General features: G+C 41.5%; 2 protein-coding genes across 13 annotated transcripts in view; one reads left to right on the top strand and one right to left on the bottom strand.

The window, feature by feature from the left end:
- Window positions 1-9,384, bottom strand: part of CNIH3 (cornichon family AMPA receptor auxiliary protein 3) — a 323,021-nt gene extending 313,637 nt beyond the window's left edge. For 2 of the 5 annotated variants that reach the window (XM_055233820.2, XM_055233822.2), the window contains exon 1: window positions 9,018-9,384. In XM_055233820.2, the coding sequence (XP_055089795.2) occupies window positions 9,018-9,380 (363 nt within the window). In that variant the 5' untranslated portion in view covers window positions 9,381-9,384. The remainder of the gene's footprint in view (window positions 1-9,017) is intronic. The other 3 variants (XM_063613424.1, XM_063613422.1, XM_063613423.1) reach the window with 2 other exon arrangements.
- A 278-nt stretch (window positions 9,385-9,662) lies between these two features.
- Window positions 9,663-22,846, top strand: part of WDR26 (WD repeat domain 26) — a 50,452-nt gene continuing 37,268 nt past the window's right edge. For 3 of the 8 annotated variants that reach the window (XR_008649550.2, XM_063613378.1, XM_055233810.2), the window contains exons 1-4: window positions 9,958-10,513; window positions 12,416-12,515; window positions 12,616-12,720; window positions 19,501-19,637. Coding sequence is in view for 7 of the 8 variants with exons in the window: in XM_063613378.1 (XP_063469448.1) it covers window positions 10,092-10,513; window positions 12,416-12,515; window positions 12,616-12,720; window positions 19,501-19,637 (764 nt within the window). In the remaining variant the exon portion in view is untranslated. Of the gene's footprint in view, window positions 10,514-12,415; window positions 12,516-12,615; window positions 12,721-19,500; window positions 19,638-22,846 lie in introns of all 8 variants that reach the window. The other 5 variants (XM_055233813.2, XM_055233811.2, XM_063613379.1 and 2 more) reach the window with 3 other exon arrangements.

Genomic DNA, 22,846 nt, shown 5'->3' with positions numbered 1-22,846 from the left:
GGTCCGGAGTTTGAGACCAGCCTGGCCAATATGGTGAAACTCCGCCTCTACTGAAAATACAAAAATTAGCTGGGCATGGTGGCACAAGCCAGCTGCTCGGGAGGCTGAGGCAGGAGAATCACTTGAACCCAGGAGGCAGAGGTTGCAGTGAGCCACTGCACTCCAGCCTAGGCAACAGAGCGAGACTCTGTCTCAAAAATAAAAATAAAAATAAAAAACAAATGCCACATGTTGGCCTTTTTAGATCCTGCTTCATACAAACCAACTGTTAAAAGAAATTGTGAGACAGTTGGAAAATTTTGAGATTAATTGCGTATCTGATGACAATATTAATTTTTTAGGTGTGATGATGGTATTAAGGCAATATTTTCAAAAGAAGGTTTTATCTTTTAGAGCTATATACTGAAGTATAAGTAAATATATTATAAATAAGTAATATCTTGGATTTACTTCAAAATAATCAGGAGAGAGGACAGATAACACAAGCATAGATGATAGCTATCATAGCTGGATGGTGGGGACATGGGAATTGCTACACCATCTCTTTACCTTCATGTATGTTTAAAATACTGCATAATAAAACTTTTTAAAAATCTAGAACAAATCCAAGGTTTTATACTGTTTGCCTATTTATGACTCTTGTCTTCTGCCCCTACCTGGGCTAATCAAATAAGATTATGTAGTAGCAATGCAGCTTCCATAAACACTGAATCCCTAGGCTATAGGGACCTCAAGAAATCATCTTGGCTAACCCCTCACTATCAAGCAGTCTCTGAAACAGAGGACATCCCAAACCACATCTGCACACTGACCAGCACAGGCGACAGTGTCTCTACTCTCAGAGAAGCAGCCTAAAATATATATATATATATAAAATTGGGCAGAGCATTCATTTACCTATATTCTTTGGGGTGTATGCCAAGGTAAGGTCTCTAGGTAGCCCGGTTGCTTTGTCTAAAACAGAAGACTCTTAAAAGAAGCTCCTGTATTCTCCCTGAGCTGACCTTTCCTGTCTTGTCCCTAGATATCAAGCTTATGCTATCGAGCCTCATCTCAGTTAGTTATCTGTGGCTTCCTTTGCCAGCTGACCTAGCTGGAGCTGCTAATGGAGTAATCAAGTATGAATTCCCGTATAAATCAAGTCTGGCTCTTATTCCAGGGATCTAGACTACCACAGGCCTACACAGTTTAGAAACCCTCATTAGATAGATGCAAGTAGTTGTAAATATAAACCTGGCTAGGGCCTTCTGACTTAATGTGTCTCCCAGGAAGCCCTCCAGGTTTGGGAGCCTTCTCAGTTCACAGGGAAAGAAAAATCATTTCCTCCTTCTCGCCTTGCTTTGCCATTTCAAGATGAAGTGTCCTAAACTGATAAATCTCCAAGTTAACGCCTAGCTTAGTGTGCTATCCCTACTGGACATAATGTCTGTTTCAACAAGTATTTCTTGGAGAAATGAACTACACCTTTGGTACAAAGCATTCAGGTACCCCCTGTGATAGCTTCTGGAGGAAAGAAAATCTTTTAGTGCCCCTAACGGGCTTACCTACCTACTACTAATTAGGTTAATGAAATGATACAGGCTTCAAAGGTGAGGAGCCGAGGTTTCATATACCCAAAAAGGGAAAAGTTCAAAAATGAATGTATAGGACTTGCTCCATTTTTTCTTTTAACCCCTAAGGAATTTAAACAGTGGCTACTTTTTGGACTAACACAAGCCATCTCCAAAAAGTCATGTAATGAAGGGGTTGAGAACACGGCTCTGGAGCCACACACCAGCTATATGACCTCAAGTTTTCTGTGCTTCAGTTTCTCACCTGTAAAATGTGGCTAATGAAAAGACAGCCTTCATAAGGTTGACGGGAAGATTAAAAGAGTACAATATATGTAAAGCACTTACAACCTTGTCTTCCTAGTGTTAGCGCTATTACTTCATAATCACAGAAGCCCTGCTGTGGACATCCACCATCACAGGGAAAAAAAGGCTAAGAATGGAACAACTGGGCACTAGGAAACAAAATGAAAAGAACAGTGTTGTTGACACTCTGGCTAAATCTTAAAAACACATCTACTTCTATGCCACAGTATTTGTCAATAATCTGGGGACAGAGAAAAAGACATTCTGAAATAAGGGGTCAGAGGTGTAGCAGAAAATGTACATCCTTATTTTTCAGGAACTCATAGAGAAAGGCTACTGTTATGTGTGATGATACAAACCCCAGTAAGAGAGGCCAGGCTCTTGCCTATAATCCCAGCACTTTGGGAAGCTGAGGCGGGATAATTATTTGAGCCCAGGAGTTCAAGACCAGCCTGGGCAACATGGGGAGACTCTGACTCTACAAAAAGTTAGCCAGGTGTGGTAGTGCATGCCTGTGGTCCCAGCTACTTGGGAGGCTGAGGTGGGAGGATTGCTTGAGCCCACCTCAAGGTGGGTGCAGTGAGCCATGATCGTGCCACTGCACTCCTGCCTGAGCAACGAAGGAAGACGAATCAACAAATTCGAAGGGAATCAACAAATCTCCCAAACTCTGTTAGTCCTGAGTTGGCCAAGCACCCCTCCACTAGCCACAAGAAGCTAAGAGTTATTGTTTTGCTTTTTGTTGTTAATGACTGACATTCGTGGTCTTTCATTTAATAAATTTTTTTAAATGTAGGCTATTATAATATTTCATGTTTGCCTACACATTTAGTATTATTTAAAGAGCATAATTTTAAAAAATGATTAACTGAAGAAGCCTCAAGATCTCTTCAACAATTTTTTAAACTTTATGAATAATCTACTACAGTCTTTCAAATTTTTCAGTTTTAAATGCCTAGTTATTGGTCCATTACATCTACAGGGGATGCATACACATATTCAGAAACATTTTCTTATGATAATTAGAATTTGTTGTTAACAGTCATAATTGTGTTTCACCATTGATTATTGTGATTATCATAATGCCAGAGGGATGAACAACACATTCGGAACTGGGAAGAAGGAAGACTGCCCAAAGGGCCTGTTGTTAAACAGTCTATGCAGGGACTCCTGCGGCTATTAATTATTTATCTACTTTTCAAAGTTAATAAATAGGAATGTCTTTTTGCCCTTTATTCCCCAGATGAACTTAACCAAATGAGAGATGGGGTGGGTGTGTGCAGAGATGGCAGTCTGAGAATATAAGAGGTATGGGTAATGAGAAGGAGATTTTAGAAAAACAAATACTTACTGTCAAATACACTTAATAACATTGCCTTATCTGGCATGTTTTTATTATGAACATTTTGATGTTTTTTGAGTATTCTTTTAAAAACGTGAGTGCTTTAGAAGCATAACATTAATATAAAAAGAAAGAAAAATTATGTACAATCTCACAACCCAAATAACCCCTTGGCACTTTTTAGAAATACTTAATACTGTATACAGCTATAAAATTCAAACACTAAGGAGTAGTATTAAATGGAAAAATAAGAACTTCTCCCCTCACTTCCCCAGTCCATCCATCAAAGAAAAACCCTGTTTATGCTTTTCTTTCCTACCAGAGAAAACAATATGTGCATATATACATAAATTTATTTACCAAAATGCATCATATTATGCACACTTTTGTAACATGCATTATTCACTTAATAACATATCTTGGTACTATATCCATATCAGCACATGGTGATTACCACTTTCTTTTTGCTCTTAATGCTTCAGGCCAGAAGTGGTTGCTCATGTCTGTAATCCCAGAACCTTGGGAGGCAAAGGCAGGAGGACTGCTTGAGCTCAGGAGTTCAAGATCAGCCTTGGCAACATAGGGTGACCCTGCCTCTAGACAAAAAATAAAAAATTAGCCAGGTGTGGTAGTGTGCGCCTTAGTTCCAGCTACTCAAAAGGCTGGGGCAGAAAGACCACTTGAACTTTGGAGGTTGAGGCTGCAGTGAGCCATGACTGCACCACTGTACTCCAGCCTGGACAACAGAGCAAGACCCTAACTCAAAATAAAATAATAATAATAATAATGCAGCCAGGCGTGGTGGCTCATGCCTGTAATCCCAGCACTTTGGGAGGCCGAGGCAGGCGGATCATGAGGTCAAGAGATCGAGACCATCCTGGTCAACATGGTGAAACCCCATCTTTACTAAAAATACCAAAATTGGCTGGGCGCAGTGGCTCATACCTGTAATCCCAGCACTTTGGGAGGCCAAGGTGGGCAGATCACGAGGTCAGGAGATCGAGACCATCCTGGTTAACAGGGTGAAACCCCGCCTCTACTAAAAATACAAAAAATTAGCCGGGTGTGGTGGCGGGTGCCTGTAGTCCCAGCTACTCTGGAGGCTGAGGCAGGAGAATGGCATGAACCCAGGAGGCAGAGCTTGCAGTGAGCCGACATTGCGCCACTGTACTCCAGCCTGGGCGACAGAGCGAGACTCCGTCTCAAAAAACAAAACAAAACAAAAACCAAAATTACCTGGGGATGGTGGTGCACGCCTGTAGTCCCAGCTACTTGGGAGGCTGAGGTAGGAGAATCACTTGAACCTGGGAGGCTGAGGTTGCAGTGAGCCGAGATTGCACCACTGCACTCCAGCCTGGCAACAGAGTGAGACTCCATCTCAAAAATAAATAAATAAATAAAATTAAATAATAATGTTTCAGTGACTATCTTTGTACCCATAGCTGAGTGTTAAATTTTTTTTTTTTAAATACGACCCATACTGCAAAGTCAGTGCTGCAAGTACAAACTAAGCAGTCTAATCCCAGCTGCGTGGTAGGAAAAGAACGATCTCATTTCTATGGTTCATTTCAGTTCCTTCAGGAAATTTCCTGCAACATTGTTATTTATACCAAATGGGTCTCAAGAACATGAGAGGGCTACTGAGAAGAGGACTGTTTTCCACTGAGAGGAAGGTGAATATGTCTAACTGTTCACTGCTGGTTGTAAAGACGCCTGTGGCAAAGCAGTCGTCCTGTCTTTGTGCTTAACTCCACCTGGTGTGCCGCCCCTACCCTTGCTTACAGGACTGTACTGAATGCCCATGGCATGAACGGAATGTTTGCAGAAGGGGAAAATAAGCAAGCGCCGGAGAGGCATGCATAGAACAGCAGGTAAAACTGCCAGATGACTATGTCCTTCACCCACTCATGGAAGGCCAATATGAAGCCATGTTCAGAGTGGTCTGCCCAGAGCTACAGAGGAATACAGCTGAGTGGCAGGGCTGAGTAAGAAAGTGACTACAGAGTCACAGCTCAGAAACAATCATAACCAAAAAACCATCTTATACCTCTGCATTTAGCTGCCTCAAATCCTTTCTAAATGAAGAGAGATTTAAATTTTATTTTAAAATATTTCAACATAGTACTTTTCCAAATATTTGTTATATTCGTTATCTCATGACCCACACATTAACTCTAGCAAGCAGGTAGGCCAATGTCATCCCCACTTACACATGACATGCCTGAGGGGCTGCGAAAGTTAAATGACTTGCCTAGAGTCAATCAGCTGACCAACTGTTCTGGCCCAAGAACCGTGCTCTCCTGAATTCTCCCAATCCCACCCAGGCCCAACAAGTCCAGCTAGACAATTTTAGCATCCCAAAGAAAAGCTAGGAATGAAGCTGGAGATATAAATATAAAAATATTCCTTCCCAAAGACACCTGAGATCTGAAAACTACCTCTTCCTAACAAAAATTTAACAAATTAAATATCAGTGTTGCTAAGTACCAAGTTGATATACCACACTTATATCTGGACAGAACAACTACAGTCTCTACTAGTTACAAAGACTTGTGAGAAATGTTGGTTTTATGTTTTATTATAAACATTTATACTATCTCAGCTTTTAAAAATATGGTAGAGTTTAATTTTTACAGTTAAGATGTTGTCTTGGGGTCAGGAGTGGTAGCTCACACCTGTAATCCTAACACTTTGGGAGGCCAAGACGGGAGGATTGCTCGAGCTCAAGAGTTTGAGACCAGCCTGGGCAACATAATGAGACCGTGTCTGTATTTAAAAAAAAAAAGGCCAGCGCAGTGGCTCACACCTGTAATCCCAGCATTTTGGGAGGCCGAGGTGGGCAGATCACGAGGTCAGGAGATCGAGACCATCCTGGCTAACAGTAAAACCCCGTCTCTACTAAAAAAAAATAATAATAGTACAAAAAATTAGCCGGGTATGGTGGTGGTTGCCTGGAGTCCCAGCTACTCAGGAGGCTGAGGCAGAAGAATGGCGTGAACCCAGGAGATGGAGCTTGCAGTGAGCCAAGATCGCGCCACTGCACTCCAGCCTGGGCGACAGAGCGAAACTCCGTCTCAAAAAAACAAAAAAAAAATAGTTGCCGTAGGCAGTACTAGTGATTTGTTAATTATATATCCAACACCTATTTCTTGAGTTGCCTTCTAGTCTAGTCTGGACTGGCTTACATGAATGTTTTTCAAACTTTTTTGACAATGGCCTACAGAAGAAATATATTTTACTTTGTAAAGCATAGACATGTGTCTGTCATTGAAACAAAAATTTCACAAAATAATAATCACCCCTCTTTTGAGTGATACTTGGATATCTTCTATGCTTTTATACTTCGTCACCTTATTTTTTAAAATACAAATTATGGCCCACTAAATGGATTTTATGACTTACAAATGGGTCATAACCCAAAAGCCGAAAAATACTGGCTTATATGAACAATACACAGATCGTGCCCTCAAGGAATTTATACATTAGTTGGGAGTCTCATACAGTTCACAGACCTCTTACAGTTGGAAAGGCCTGGAGGTCAATTAGTTCGACTACCTACTCTATATTTGATTCTACAGCATCCCTGAAAAAAGGTGAGAAATGTGAAAAAGGCTTGTTTGCTATTTCAAGGACAAGAAGTTACCTCTTATTTGGAACCTAACACAGGATGGGTCAAATAGAGACCTGTTTTTAACAGGTCTCTATCTAAAACAATACAGAAAGAAATACAAATGAATCAAGTATCAAAATACACACTTGATTTCTTTTTTCTAAAAGATAACTTGGACCTTTGTTCCTAAACTCATCTTAGTCTTTTTTAGGAGGAGGGTGAAAAGGGGAAGGTAAATCAGGGGGACAGAGGTCTAGAAAGCCTTCTCTCTGATGACCTGAAGAAGGGGTCTTAGCAAGTTACATCACAAGCAGCCTTTGCGATTGAGGAGCCTAATAAATGATACTCACAATGACTGCTAGGAGAGTAGAAGTCAGGAAAGGCTCCCCTGAGGAGGTTTGAAATGAGCTGAGTCTTGAAAGACTGACTGGAATCAGACAGGTGAAGAAAAGATGGGAGAGTGTAGTCAAAGACTCTGAAGGAGAAATGAGCCAGTACATTTGGCGGACAGTAGACAGGTCCCTGAAGAGGGGCAATAAGAGATGAAGCGAAAAAGAAAGACTGAAACCAACCTGTGGTGAGCAAGACAGAATTTGGATTTTATTCTGCAGGTAATGTGGTGTTACTGAAGGTTCCTCAGTGTGTAGAGTGGTAGTTCAGAATTGTTCAGCTGCACATAGACCTGAAACTTGGCTCTAGAAAGACCTAAAGACCCGGAGTTCAGATGACAGATTCTCAAGCTGTGTTTTAGTACAGAGAAAAATGTTCTGTAAGGGACTTTATAAATTCAGAATTCTAACACGAGCAGTGTTGGTTACCTAAAAATTAGAAAAACTGGAATATAGAGTTTAGATAGCAATGGAATCCAATTTATTTTTCATCATTTTACTTTTGTTAATGAAGCGTGAGCTTTGTCTGTAGCTGCCACGAAGTGACTGATTTCCTTTATAAAATCTACAGACTTTATTCAGAGGCAAGTCTTCAATGTTGCTATGGGCCTAATAAATTATTATAAACCACTTTGCAAAAATTAAATTTTGCCTAAACAACACTTTTAATAATAAGGTTGCCTAAAGTTAATATACAAACAGGGCTCTCTGAGGGTGTTAACTATCTAGTAATTCAGGCTCTGCTGGATACAGTGACAGAGCTCTATGAACCTCAACTAGAACTCAGGTCGGCCTCAGGTGAATATAAACATTTGTATGTGAGTCACCTTGCAATTACAGCTGCCACCTGGAAGCAAATTTAAGCAGTAAGAACTACAAAACCAAATCCCTGTAAGATCCTGCATTGACCTTCCTCTTACTTCTTCCTGTCTGAGGATCCATAAACTTCAGGATTCTTTACTAATTTCTCATCAGCATCATTTTTTATTGTATTTCCAAATTAAAAACGACTGTCTCCAAAGGCCTCAAAATTACTTTGTTGTTACTATAATAAATATCAGTGATGTATGATGTATTAATTAGAACCTAAGGTGTTTTTTTTCCCCTCCCCACAGGAAAACTACTTCAGAAAAAGACTTTAAATTTCTGAGAAAATCTTTGTACATATCGAGTATACATGCTATACCACATACATGAAAATAATTGTTTGGGGATAATGCACACCATTTGCCAATGATTAAGATTCAGCCCAGTCTTTGTCGCTGCATTTCTACATTCACATAAATTGGTAAGTCATGATGACACAGAAGGCTCACATGCCACGTAAAAATTTCAAGCCTGGATCTGAATCGGTGCCTGAATCCTTCTCAGAATGCATATTTTGGAGGCAACTGTTTGGTTTATGTTACTGCTCCCTAAACTGGGCAGTGACTCAAGAGGCAGCTGGAAGAGAGAAGGAGGTGCTGGGCAAGTGCTAAAAAAGAGTGAAGCCTCAACAGCAGAGTCCCTCCCCCTTCTCTACACACCACACAGCCTTTTTGTGACTTCTTGTCCCCATCAGATATGCTCCTCTAGACTAACTCACCTTCCCAGGGTGGAGCAGAGTCTCACCGGCTCATTATCTCACAGCTCCCGGGATGCCCCCGGGTACAGCAACTGTGTGGCACTTGGCTGTGGAAATTCAAGTTTTTCCACCCTAAAACAAGTAGGTTGTGAAACCCGATTTCTGTCCTGGTTACCATTAAGAGAGGGGCCTACCACAGCCCTGTGTCTGGAAGTTCCTGCCTGTCGAAGCTCCTAGCCCCCTGCCCCACCCTCACCTTCAGCACCTGATGGAGAAGATGCAGTCCCTCCGCGCACCTTACATGCCCAGGCCACACTGGTGGACTCACGCACGCACGCCAACTCTGCCATCCCATGCACGCCCGGCTTCGGAGGGCGGCTACGAACTTACTGCTCGTCGAGCCAGCCGAGCCAGGGCGCAAGGGGAAAGGCCCGAGCGGGGCCGGGGATAGGAAAGGATCGGAGTCGGGGTCGCGGTCGGGGTCGGGGCGGACTCCGCCGGCCCGCTGGCCTCCCTCCCCTGACCCCCGGGACAGCCCCCGACGCACGTGCTGGGTGACAGGCCCCCTATAGGTTCCATACCTGCCACCGGAAGTGAGTGAGGAGGGCAGTATAGGCATTTCCTGTGACGCGAGCGCCTGGACTCCATTAGGCAGCAGCTGGGGGAAGAATCAACACACCAGGGAGCAGAGCGGAGCGGACCCGAGGACAGAGGCGGCAGCTGCCTCCGCTGCCGCCCGCCGCCGCCGCCGCCGCCGTAGCCACTGCCGGGGCTCAGCCCAGCGGCGGGCCCCGCGCCCCCGCAGCCGCCCCGCGGCGCCCCCCGGCGCGACCCCCGGGCCGCGCACCCCGAGCTGCCTCCGGGAGGGGGGGGGGAAAGGGCCCGGATCCTCCTTCTCCCCCTCCTCCTCCTCCCCCTCCTCTCACCCTCACCCTCCTACCCTGACCCCCTCCCCGGCCCCCCTCACCCCGACCCTCTCCCCGGCCCCCGCCTCCCCTCCCCCGCCTCGCCCCACCGGCTTCCCACCACGGCCTCTCTCGGCGAGGAAACTCTGGCCTCCGCTTCCTCCTCCTCCGACTCGGACACCGGCGGAGCCTCCCCGCCCCCGCGGAAGAAACCCCGAGCCTCGGCGGCGGAGGGAGCAGGAGAGCCCGGGGCTTCGGCAGGCAGAGCAGGCCTCTCCCCTCCGTCCTCGTCGTCCTCTTCCTCCTCCTCCTCCTCCTCCTCCTCCGTGGTGGTAGTGGTGGGACTCCCCCCGGCTGCTGCCCCTCCCGCCGCCGCTGCTGTCCCCCACCGAAGTAGCGGCCACAGCCTGGTCAGCGGCAACATCATGCAGGCCAACGGGGCAGGAGGAGGAGGAGGAGGTGGCGGCGGCGGCGGTGGAGGAGGAGGGGGCGGCGGGGGCCAGGGACAGACCCCGGAACTCGCCTGCTTGTCGGCCCAGAACGGGGAGTCGTCCCCTTCGTCGTCGTCGTCCGCGGGGGACCTGGCCCACGCCAATGGGCTCCTGCCTTCCGCCCCCTCCGCCGCCAGCAACAATAGCAACAGCCTGAATGTCAATAACGGGGTTCCCGGCGGGGCGGCCGCCGCATCCTCAGCCACCGTCGCAGCTGCCTCCGCCACCACCGCCGCCGCCTCTTCCTTGGCCACCCCAGAACTGGGCAGCAGCCTCAAGAAGAAGAAGCGGCTCTCCCAGTCAGATGAGGATGTCATTAGGCTAATAGGACAGCACTTGAATGGCTTAGGGCTCAAGTAAGTATCCCTTACCGGCAGCTGGTGATGGACAGACCGAGGGACAGAGGCTCCAGGGGGGTAGGGGAAGGGGCGGAGGGGAGACGGGGGCTTGAAAGAGCTCGGTCAAGGAGAATGAGTGCTGGGCACGCAGGACCCAGTACACAGGAGGACGCGGCTCAGGCCGACCGGGGAGGAGGAGCGGACCTGAAAGGAAATAGGGGAAAATCAATCAGTCTGACAAATTGTGAGACGAGACAGGCGTTGAGGGGTTAGGAAGGGTTAGGAGAAACCCAAAGAATGACTTCTCCCCACGCACCTTCAGAGCTTAATTGTCTGTCAATAAAGACAGATGCGGGAGTGTGTCTCTGTATGTGTTGGGGGAGGGGTGGATTAGAGCTGGTGGAAATAATGAACCTTGGAGGATTTGTTTTTCAAGTGTATCTTGGAGGCATCTTTGTGGGACACCTCCCCACCCCCAACCGTGGCGGACAACAACCCAAGCAAACTACCAATCAGGAAAGACAATCACCTACAAGTGTTTATGGGAACGGAGGGGCTGGGATCATTTGGAAAGAGGTTGTTGAATGAATCTGATGGGAATAATGAAGATACAGTGTTGATGTCGTTTAAAGGCCCTTGTGTGTGTGTACAAGAGGCCTAACCCTAACTAGTCTGAAATCTCAGTTTAATACCAAGAAGATGATCGCCTCTGAAAAGGGGACATCTGATCTGGTGAACCATTTGTTTTCAAATATAATTTAGGTGGCCTTGTATACCTAACATAGGGTGAAGGTAGACAGCGACCTTGGGCAAAAACCACCGTTTTGTATACACACAAAGAAAAACTAAGGGGGTGGAAGGTAGGATTGGTGGGAGTGCCTGATGAAGGAGGTGGAAGAGGCAGAGTCAGAATGAAATGAAGGGGGGAGGACGTGCAGCAGCAGTTTCCTACATTCAGAGTGTAGATTAAGCTCTCAGGCTAGCCGATGTGTACTTTTGCATTTATGGATTTCTTGGAGAGTGGGGAGAACAGAACTTTTTTAAAGTGGTATAAGTATTTCGGTTTTCAGGCAGATCATTGCACTGCTTAGCTAAAAATTAAGTTTTAAAGCTGAATAAGAAAGCATTGAAACATAAGCACAAAAAATACAAGACTGATAAATGAAGGTTCTTAGATACCAGAATACATGAGGGAAAAAAAAATACAGTTGATGAATCTTTTAAGTGCTCAAAGACAAATATGTGGTAGAAAGAATTCACTTTATTCCCTAGGGAAAAGGATTAGTATGAAAACAGATTTTGTAAATGCTAACAGAACATATTACTGAGACAAGAAGCAAGCTGACAGCAGCAGGAGGAAATAACTCGTGACTGTTTGGAACCTACACCATAGTAAATTTGCTATTTTTAGTATAGAGAGAAAGGGAATGATTTTTGATGCTGGATTTATTTTAATTTTAAAGATTGACCTAGTAGAATTTCTATGCAACATAATACCTGGATATATAAGCTCTTAACTGATACGGGTCATCTCTGTTACCTTGTGTGAAGCTAGTAGTTTTTGTCTTTCAAAATGTAGTGATATAGTATGTAGATTCTGGTTTTTCATTTATTCGACTAGTTGGTTACAGCACATTTTTAGAAATTTTATACTTTATACATTAAATTGAGGCATTAAATGGCAAACTAGGAAGAACTTACATTGATTCTGGTTTCAAGAAAGGTTTTTAACTTGACTAGGAAAAAATGTAGGTGTCAGTTTTAAATAAAGTTTGTTTAACCAGGCACATGAAAGCTAATTTTTCTTCATCATGAGGCTAGCTTAAAAACTTTGCATCTGTTTTCATGGACATTAGTTTATTTGGAAGATTAAAACCCTAAAGTTGGTCAGGTCTGTTTTACACTGTATCTTTCCTGCAGCCAGACTGTTGATCTCCTCATGCAAGAGTCAGGATGTCGTTTAGAACATCCTTCTGCTACCAAATTCCGAAATCATGTCATGGAAGGAGACTGGGATAAGGTAAAGTAGGGCATATAGAGCTGTGTGACTGCTGCTAAAATTACAGATTTGATGTGCATTTTGTGACATTTCTGTTTTTCTTTTATACCAATTTTTACAGGCAGAAAATGACCTGAATGAACTAAAGCCTTTAGTGCATTCTCCTCATGCTATTGTGGTAAGAGGCGCACTTGAAATCTCTCAAACGTTGTTGGGAATAATTGTGGTAAATACACTTTTGTTCTTAGTTTCACATTTATGCTTATTTTAATAGGTTATTGATAACTCTAGGCTTCTGCCTCTTATAAAAAAATAAGGCCTAAAAGTAGTTAAATTTCATATAATTTGTAAACTAGGTTGAGTATATGTTTTAAAGTATGAGTTTATATCTTTAAAATCATACTTAGTAAATGTGTCATTTGAACTTTATAAATTAAGCTCTACAAAAAATATATTGAAAGCTCTTCATGCTTTCAGTGCTACTAATAGAGGTTTTATATTTATAGAGTTAAAGATAAATTATACTTTTACTATGTTACTTAAAATACTGAATGTGCTGGTTAAAGAGAAAATATGTTTGGGTGTGTGTATATCCATACAGCCTTAAGAAGCTGATACATCATCTTTTTTTTAATCTTTATGAATTATAGTTAATTCAAGCCAACTCCATTGGTGTGCTGGCCATTTTCCATTCTTGCATTCCAGTTGTGTGAATTGACAGTGTCAAAGTTTGTATAATACGTATCACTCTGGTGGAGGGTTTGTATGCAGATTTGACCATTTGGCCCTGCCTACTGGCCTTATTTCCCTGACAAGATCAATTTAGTAATTTAACCTGTTAGCCTCTTTCATAAATCTTAATGAATCTTTTAGACTCATGGGCTTTAATTCTTCAGTAGATGGTGGTGAGGGAGAGAGGAAATAAGTTTTTTTCTAAATGCTGGAGTTTGGAAACCATGAAGAATCAGCTGCTAGCTGCTGGCTTTTTAACTTCTAGCTGATTCATTTGTTGTCAAAAGCAGTTTCCTGTCTGGGGGTGGGGAGAGAAAGAAGGCATTAGGAAGTGAAGTAGAGAAACCAGCTGTTTGTTAAATATTAGTAAATGACTGTTACATTTTGATTTTTTTTAAATTGAGTCAAACAATCTTTTCTGCCTCTTTCTATAAAAATAGGGCCTTGTGTTTTTTTTTCTTTTGAAATCTTATTAGGAAAGAGTTTTCAAACTCAGTATAATTCTACACAATAATCCTAGAGAAATGGGCTTCAGGTGAATTAAAGGTGCAAACAAGCAAGAACAAATACAAATTCATTTAAATTGATGATGTAGTGTATTTTTATTCTTTCATTAAATACTTAAAATATTAAAAATTTTAAACTACTGTTGACTAAGATGATTGGTAATAAATTAACTTGTAAAATAATTCTGTAGTAAAATTTAAAAATAAAAAGCAGTAGTTAAAATAGTTAAACATCTATATTCAAAGGGATTGGAAATTTTTCGTTAACTAAAGTTTCCTCAATTGGTGTGTTTGGGGTTAAAAAAAAAAATACCCAAGTACATTTTATTGAGCAATTCTGCATAAATTTTTGCTTTTGACTCAATGAACTAAAATAAAAACAGTTAGATGGCCAAAATAAGAATTAAGGTTGCTTTCCCATTGGGCAAGTTAGCACTACTTGTGTGTTGACAATAAAGAACTTGCCTGTGGACTGTTTTAAAATGTGTGTGATTTCTTGGAGGTTGTTTAAGCTTCACCCAAATTATATGTGTAATTTAGTAGTAAAAAATTCGATAGGCTTACTTCCTATTTTTTTCTTATTTGTTTATAGTAATTTGAGAGTTCTGTATTAGATTTCGATTATGACTATCTCATTAGAAACCTTCATTAGAGGCAACATGTAAACTGAAGAAAGGTAGTTATAGATAATAAGGAGGAATCCTTTCTTTTTACAGCCTGTTCAGTCTGTAGAACATTCTAGGATCTAATAAAAGATGAAGATTAAATCTCTGGCTGAGCCTCATGCCATCAAACGGTTTAGGTATTTATAAAAAGAAAGAGGATCTAACTTTTATCTCACTTTAAGCATTGATGAATCAATTGCTTTTAAAGATTAATTTCAGCATTTTTTGAAGTTGCTCTTCACCTCTCTAATTGTGTGTAAATTTACTTTTCTCATCCATCCCATCTCCAGAAGAAGAGAATCTAATATAAGCTTAAATTTGTAATAATATCTTAGAAGACAACTATTAGGGTTTCTTTAAACATAATTATTTTAATTGCATACCCAGACACATTTGATGGCTTAGTCTAGACTAAAATTGTACTTTATTTTTTAAGCCTGAATGTTTTCATTGACCCAATCCACTCTCCCTACAGCCTACTCCCTTTGTTTTTTTTTGTTTTTTTTTTTTTTTGAGATGGAGTCTCGCTCTGTCGCCCAGGCTGGAGTACAGTGGTGCGATCTCGGCTCACTGCAACCTCGCCTCCCAGGTTCAAGCGTTTCCACTGCCTCAGCCTCCGAAGTAGCTGGGACTACAGGCACACGCCACCATGCCTGGCTAATTTTTGTATTTTTAGTACAGGTGGGGGTTTCACCATATTGGCCATGCTGGTCCCGAACTTCTGACCTTGTGATCCGCCCGCCTCAGCCTCCCAAAGTGCTGGGATTACAGGTGTGAGCCACTGCACCAGCTGCTTAAATGGTTTCCAATTAAATGGTACTAGGAATGGCAGAAGTTGCTCTCATGAATCTCATGAATCAGCATTTTTTTTTTTTTTTTTTTTCGAGACGGAGTTTCTCTTATTGCCCAGACTGGAGTGCAATGGCGCAATCTCGGCACACTGCGACCTCTGCCTCCTGGGTTCAAGAGATTCTCCTGCCTCAGCCCCCCAAATAGTTGGAATTACAGGTGTCCATCACCACGCCTGGCTAATTTTTTTTTGTATTTTTAGTAGAGACAGGGTTTCACCATGTTGGCCAGGCTGGTCTCGAACTCCTGACCTCAGCTGATCCACCCACCTCAGCCTCGCAGAGTGCTGGGATTATAGGCGTGAGCCACCGTGCCCGGCCAAATCAGCATTTTTTAGTTTGGATTCAAATACACTTAGCCATTTCTGGGCAATTTGGATGGGTATACAAGACCAATAGTAGAAAGCTTTTTTTATGTCTAGAAATATTTTGTTATTTTTTAATATAATGGAAATATGCTTAACAAAAATTGGCGTCCATATTTTAAAGTCAAATAGGAGTTTTGAGAGCCAAGTTTAGATATAATTTATTTCCCCTTTTCTCTGAGAAATCATGATTTAATTGATAAGATTTGGCTATGACCTTACTCCAGAGTTAGAACCACTACTGAATTAGCTAGGAGGCTGCCCTTGAGAACCAAACTTTCTGAGTATCGTAATTTCTGGGTTTTTCTTTCATGTTGAGTTCAGTTTAATAATATGGGAGCAAAGGAAGGAATAAAGCAATTCAGTATTGGGTGGACTAGGGGAGCAACAGCAGAATTTACAACGTGAAACTATCATTCAAGCTATCCTAGTCACTTAACAATTTCAAATTTATTAGATATTAAAACGGAGAAGGAGATCTTCCTGGGCCCAGAGATGGTGAAAAATCATTAGAGACCAGAAATAATCTCTTAAGAGGTCTAGTTGGGAGTTGGGGAAAGACATAAAGGAGAGTTTATTTTCCTAATCTTTTTTTGTCTTTATTTCTTCAAGATTTTTTTTTTAATATAAACATTAGTAGAGCCCTGTCCCCATCTCAGCAAGCTTTAATTTTGTCTGATTTTTACGATGTTTTCAGTAAATATTTAACATTATTTGTTAATTAAAGGGTATTTGCTTTCTTGAGGTTATATTTACATTTTTGTGCTTTAAATTTTGGGAGGTAAAATACAGTTTTACTCCCCACCCTTATCATATGTGTCAAATACTTCAACTGATTTTTTGGTGAATAAACGTTTTCTTTCAAACAAATCTCTAGCTGTGCTTGGCCAGCAGCATGTTAGTTGCCAGGCACAATACCAGGATTTGATATCTGTTTGAGAATATTCTTGGTCTTGATCTGGATAAAATGACTCATAGAGAAATGCTCTTGTGCTACTTTTATAGCATTCCCTGTATATACAGAAGTATGTGTTTATATTGGCTTCTCTCAGAGTTTTAGTCAGCCTTTCTCTGCTCTCCTGCCCTACCTCTGCCCCATAGAAAGAGAGTAACATGTTGTATCAAGATCTTGGTGGGAAAATAAGGGAGAAATAGCGCTTTGGGCACTGTCCCTGCACACATTGGAATGGGGGAGGGGTGGGCATAGGAGCCTAATGATTAATACCAAAAAATATATAAATATTAAGTAAATAAAAAACTTGCCCTGAAATTTTTTTTTAAGCCCCTCAATTCCTAATTACTAAGAAAATTTAGTGAAGAAACTATATCACCTGCTCTGGCCAGTTCCATGTGACATTTAAATGAAAAAGTTCTGCAACTGAATATGATTTTCAAGTTTGAATTTAAAAAATACCACAAAATGGAATGAAACTTTTTTTTTTTTTTGAGACAGAGTTTTGCTCTCGTTGCCCAGGCTAGAGTGCAGTGGCACAACCCTGGCTCACTGCAACCTCCGCCTTCCAGTTTCAATCGATTCTCCTGCCTCAGCCTCCGAAGTAGCTGGGATTACAGGCACCCGCCACCACACCCAGCTAATTTTTTTGTATTTTTTTTAGTAGAGACAGGGTTTCACCATGTTTGTCAGGCTGGTTTCGAACTGCTGACCTCGTGATCCACCTGCCTCAGCCTCCCAAAGTGCTGGGATTACAGGTGTGAGCCACCACGCCCAGTGGAATGAAACTTTTAACATTATATTGATAAATGAAAATATATGAGGTCTTCATTTCATAGTTGGATTTTTTTCAGAAGCTAAAATGGTGCGACTATCCAGAATGACTTAAAATATAAAATTCTTTTATTTTTAGATTTTTTTTTTTTTTTTGCGTTGTTTAGTTTTTGGTTTCTGTGACCTGATGAATGTCAAAGTTTTTTCATTTAACATAGAAAGGTTAACTTCAGGCTATATGTACAGTAATGTACTTTTCAGAGCATCTTGGTAATTAATGTATTTCTGAAACATTCATTAGTCATTCTAAATTTATATGTAAAATTTGATAAGTGTAATTTTCCTAGAGTTACAGAGTGTCTCAGTTTGAATTTTTTTCTGTTCCTTAGCCATATATTTAAGATGAGATTTGTATCAAGCAAAAGCACTGTATCTTATAAATTTAAACACATGCCTAACTTATATGAAAGGGTTTATTATTGCTTACTTTCTCTAGAAACCACTTTTATAAGCTTATAGTTTATATCTCTCTTCTAAATACTCCTTGATAGAAAATCTTGTAGAGCAGTTTATTGCACTGTTAATTCTGCAAATAAATGGTAATTTCTCCACAGCATTTCGTGACAGCAGTGTATTTCTTTATGGTTTTAAAGTAAACATTTTGGGCTGGGTGCGGTGTCTCATGCCTGTAATCCCAGCACTTTGGGAGGCCAAGGTGGGCAGATCACTTGAGGTCAGGAGTTCAAGACCAGCCTGGCCAACATGGCAAAACCCCGTCTCTACTAAAAATACAAAAATTAGCTGGGTGCCTGTAATCCCAGCTACTTGGGAGGCTGAGGCAGGAGAATTGCGTGAACCCAGGAGGCAGAGGTTGCAGTAAGCCAAGATCATGCCACTGCACTCTAGCCTGGGCCACAGTGAGACTCTATCTCAAAAAAAAAAAAGAAGAAAAGCATCTTACGAAGAAGAAAAATTGTACTTTAAGTTTTAATTTTAAGTGGACTTGAGATCTTTACCGCTGTATTCCTTGGAGTCTCTAAATATGACTAACATTTCCTACCTACTGACTTCTCTGTTTACATCAATTGGCTTGCTCAAGCTCCACAAGTAGCAAATATGATGAAAAGGTCCCTCCAAGCTGTGGTCCTTAATTAGGTTTAAGGTTTAAAAGAAGTTTCAAAATGATATTTATAAACATCCCTTTTCTCTTGTAAAAAACCGCTAAGATTGCGACCACGTGGTTTCAAGTTAAAAGTAAAATAATAAAGTAGCATTTAAAAGTATTAAAGTCAAAAACACAGTTCAGGAAAAAACTAAATGTGAAAGTGTCTCACAGTAAAGCTAGAAAGTGGTTTATTGGTTTAGGGGAGAAAAGAGCGAATAATAGTTTCCTGTGCTTCATTTTTAAATGCATCAGTGATCAGATTGTCAGAAATACACAAGTACAAATATTGAATCTTTTTTAAAACCTTTAAGTTCAACCATCTAATGTAGACATCCCTTAATAGCCGCCTAGAAGAGAGTGAGTGCATCAAGCTTATGCTTGTCCACGTTAGTCGTAGGAAATTCAATACTTTGCACACCAACTTGTAGTCCATTTGTTGGACAGGTCTTAACTTTTGATAAGCCAAAATATGACACTTTTCTCCTTCTTGTGAGTGTGTCTAGTTCTGATTTCCGGTCTACTTATTCCCTCTTTCACATGGTGACTTAAATAGCTCACTTGCTGTTTTTTCTCTAATCTTTTCAAAACTTGTTGCATAAAACCCCCCAGTGCCCTAGTTATAAAGTCATGCTTTTTAAAAAGCAAATTCCAAGTACTTGGAATAGTTCTAAATTTTTATACAAGAACTAAAATTCTAGGAGATTGCTTTGAGAGGAGAATTCATTTTTTCCAAGGCTGATGCCTCGGTCACTAATGATCTAGTCTGATTTGAGATTATTTGTTCAAAGCAGAGTTTTAGTAAGATGTGGAATTGAGCAAAGTCACATTTAATCTACTGTGGCTCTACTAAACTAAAATATTTTGAGTCATCTTGAAGCTTTATAAAAATTTATTTCAAAGGGCATAGTAGAATGGTTTCTACTGTTCTGTTTAGGCACAAACATTTTCTGAAACTTCCATCAACTTTTTTCCCCTGACTGCTGCTTTCTGTCATGTCAGAGGATGAAGTTTTTGCTGCTGCAGCAGAAGTACCTAGAATACCTGGAGGATGGCAAGGTCCTGGAGGCACTTCAAGTTCTACGCTGTGAATTGACGCCGCTGAAATACAATACAGAGCGCATTCATGTTCTTAGTGGGTAAGGAAACTGAGTTCTTGAACTCAGGTTAATGGAGGGCCAAAGTTACATTTCTTTAACATTTTTCCAAAATATAAAATCTTGATTATTGCTAAATTCTTAGATATTTGTCTAGGTAAACTCACTCCTGTGTGGATCAACTATTTTGGTCATCCTAGGAAACTGTTCAGATTAGGATAGAGATATATTTAAGTGGGCGAAAGGGAGAAGAAAATATGTATTGCCTGTGAAATGCTGTTTTAGGATGTTCTATGAAAACCCTATTACATTCCAAGGACAGCTTTTGTAGTTAAAAATCTATGATATGGATCACAGTAAACAATGACATTTCCAGTATTGGTGCACACTAACTTTTTTAAGTGAATACTTGTCATGTGCCAGGCCCTTGCTAAGCTTTTCACATAAACAGCCTCATTTAATCCTCACATCAACATCAGTCTTTTTTTGGGGGGTGAAGGGTAGAGACAGGGTCTTACTGTGTTGTCCAGTGTGGTCTCAAACTCCTGTGATCTTCCCACAGTGCTGGGATTACAGGCATGAGTCACTGTACCTTGCCACATTAATCCTTAAAATGTTAGAGTACCCAAAGGTTTGATCCTGGGCCTCCTTTTTATTCTGTATCTACATACTCTTTTTAGGTAATCTCATTCTATACCATGCCTTCACATACTATCTATATACCAGTGGCTCTTAAATTTAGCTTCTCATCTGAACTCCCAATATGTATATCTACTGGCATGCCTGACATTCTCCACTTGGATGTTTAATAGATGTCTCAGTTGTATGAGGCTGGTGTGCAGTGGCACAATCATAGATCACTGCCGCCTCTAGTTTCTGGGCTTAAGCCATCCTCCTGCCTCACCCTCCTAAGTAGGTGGGATTTCAGGCATGCACAACCACATGTGGCTAATTTTTTCATTTTTTGTAGAGACAGGTCTCGCTATGTTGCCCAGGCTGGCCTTGAACTCCTCCTAACCTTAAGCAATCCACCTGTTTCGGCCTCCCAAGGTGCTGGGGTTAATAGGCATGAGCCACTGCACCCAGCCTCAAAACAAAATTCTGGATTCACCCCTTCATGATAAATACACTCAACAAACTAGGAATAGAAAGGAACTTCCTTGACCGAATAAAGGGCATTAATGAAAACTCACAGGGCTGGCAGTGAAACCTCTCTTCTTGTGATCAAGAATAGGACAATGGTGTCTACTCTTGCTACGTCTGTTCAACATTGTATTGGAGGTTCTAGCCAAGGAAATGAGGCAAGAAAAAGGAATAAAAGGTTGAAAAGGAAAAACTAAAACGATCTCCGTTCAAAGATGTCATGATTTTATATAAAGAAAATTTAAGGAATCCACTGAAAAACTCTTAGAACTAATAGGCAGGTTCAGCAAGGTTGTAGGATACAAGATCAATACACAAGAATAATGGTATTTCTATAATCTAGCAATGAATAATTCAGAAAATGAAATTAAGAAAGCAGTTTTATTTACACTAGTATAAAAAAGAATAATTTAGGAATAAATTTAACCCCCACAGACCTGTGCCACTTCTAGTATATCACAAGATCTTCAACCCAGTTGCTTAAGGGAAAAACTTAAGCCTCGTATTGCTTTTTCTTTATCTTTTAACTTTGACATGCATGGCCTAATTCTAAAACATCTCAAATTTTCATTTCTCTGAATCTCCACAGTTTCTAGCCTAGTTAAGCCATGGACATCTCTCCTAGAATATTATAGTAGCTTCCCACCTAGTTACATTGTCTTCACTCTTAATTTCTATTTTTTTTTTTTTTTTTTTTTTTTTGAGACAGAATTTCACTATTGTCACCCAGGCTGGAGTGCAATGGTGCAATCTCAGCTCACTGCAACCTTCGCCTCCCGGGTTCAAGTGATGCTTCAGCCTTGCCTCCTGAGTTGCTGGGATTATAGGCATGCGCCACCACACCCAGCTAATTTTGTATTTTTAGTAGAGATGGGGTCTCACCACATTGGCCAGGCTGGTCTCGAACTTCTGACCTCAGGTGATCCACCTGCCTCAGCCTTCCAAAGTGCTGGGATTATAGGCATGAGCCACTGTACCAGGCTTCGCTCTTAATTTCTTAACAATGCATATTTCACACAGCAGCCAGACAAGTAAGCAAAACCATAAATGAAGTCTTCACTCCCTTGCCACTGGCTCTCCTGCAGTCTTAAAACTCAAAATCTCTGTGCAAGGCCGCAAAATCCCTGATCTTTTTCTGCCATCTTTATTCATTACTCTAGTGACACTCGTGCTCTTTCTTTTTCTTAACTTGCCACCCCTTAAGGCATTTGCACTGCTTGTCCCCTCCATCTGAAATGTATGTCCCCCAGTCTTTGCATAGCTGGGTACTCCTTGCTCAGCTCCCAGCCCAAGCATCATCATCTCCCAAGATTACCCACTGGGTATTCTCGTGACATCACTCTGTTTTTATGTTTTTTCTTTATAGCATTTTTCACTATATGATATGGCTCCAGCATCGAGAACAAATATGTGACACATGAGTTTGTAAATACAAAATGATGGACAAAAGAATGGGCCCAAGATAAGGGCCCATTCCTTGCAGATAAGGAAACTGAGCCTCAAAGAAGTTAAGTAGCCAGCACAATATAAAGCTAATAATTCAGAAAGCAGGACTCAAAGCCTGGTTTGACTGATTCCAAAGTCATTGGTCTTACCCACTACCACATCTTGAAACAGTAAATTCTACAGGTTTTTTTCTTGTTGTTTGAGATGGAGTCTGGCTATGTTGCTTAGACTGGTCTTGAACTCCTGTGCTCAAGCAGTCCTCCCACTTTGGCTTCCCAAAGTGCTAGGTTTACAGGCACGAGCCACCACACCTGGCCTGCTAGATGTTTTGATACGGTAGCTGACAAATTTCTTGTTCCGATTACTTTTTTTTTTTTTTTTTTTTGAGACAGAGTCTCGCTCCATTACCCACGCTGGAGTGCAGCGGCGCAATCTCGGCTCACTGCAACCTCCACCTCCCGGGTTCAAGCAATTCTCCTGCCTCAGCCTCCCAAGTAGCTGGGATTACAGGCGTGTGCCACCACGCCCAGCTAATTTTTTTCCTGTATTTTTAGTAGAGACGGGGTTTCGCCATGTTGGCCAGGCTAGTCTTGGACTCCTGACCTCAGGTGATCCTCCTGCCTCACCTCCCAAAGTGCTGGGATTACAGGCGTGCTGATTAC

This window comes from Symphalangus syndactylus, chromosome 19 (assembly GCF_028878055.3).
Source record: "Symphalangus syndactylus isolate Jambi chromosome 19, NHGRI_mSymSyn1-v2.1_pri, whole genome shotgun sequence".
NCBI classification, from domain to species: domain Eukaryota; kingdom Metazoa; phylum Chordata; class Mammalia; order Primates; family Hylobatidae; genus Symphalangus; species Symphalangus syndactylus.
This window is presented reverse-complemented; position numbering and strand designations above follow the sequence as displayed.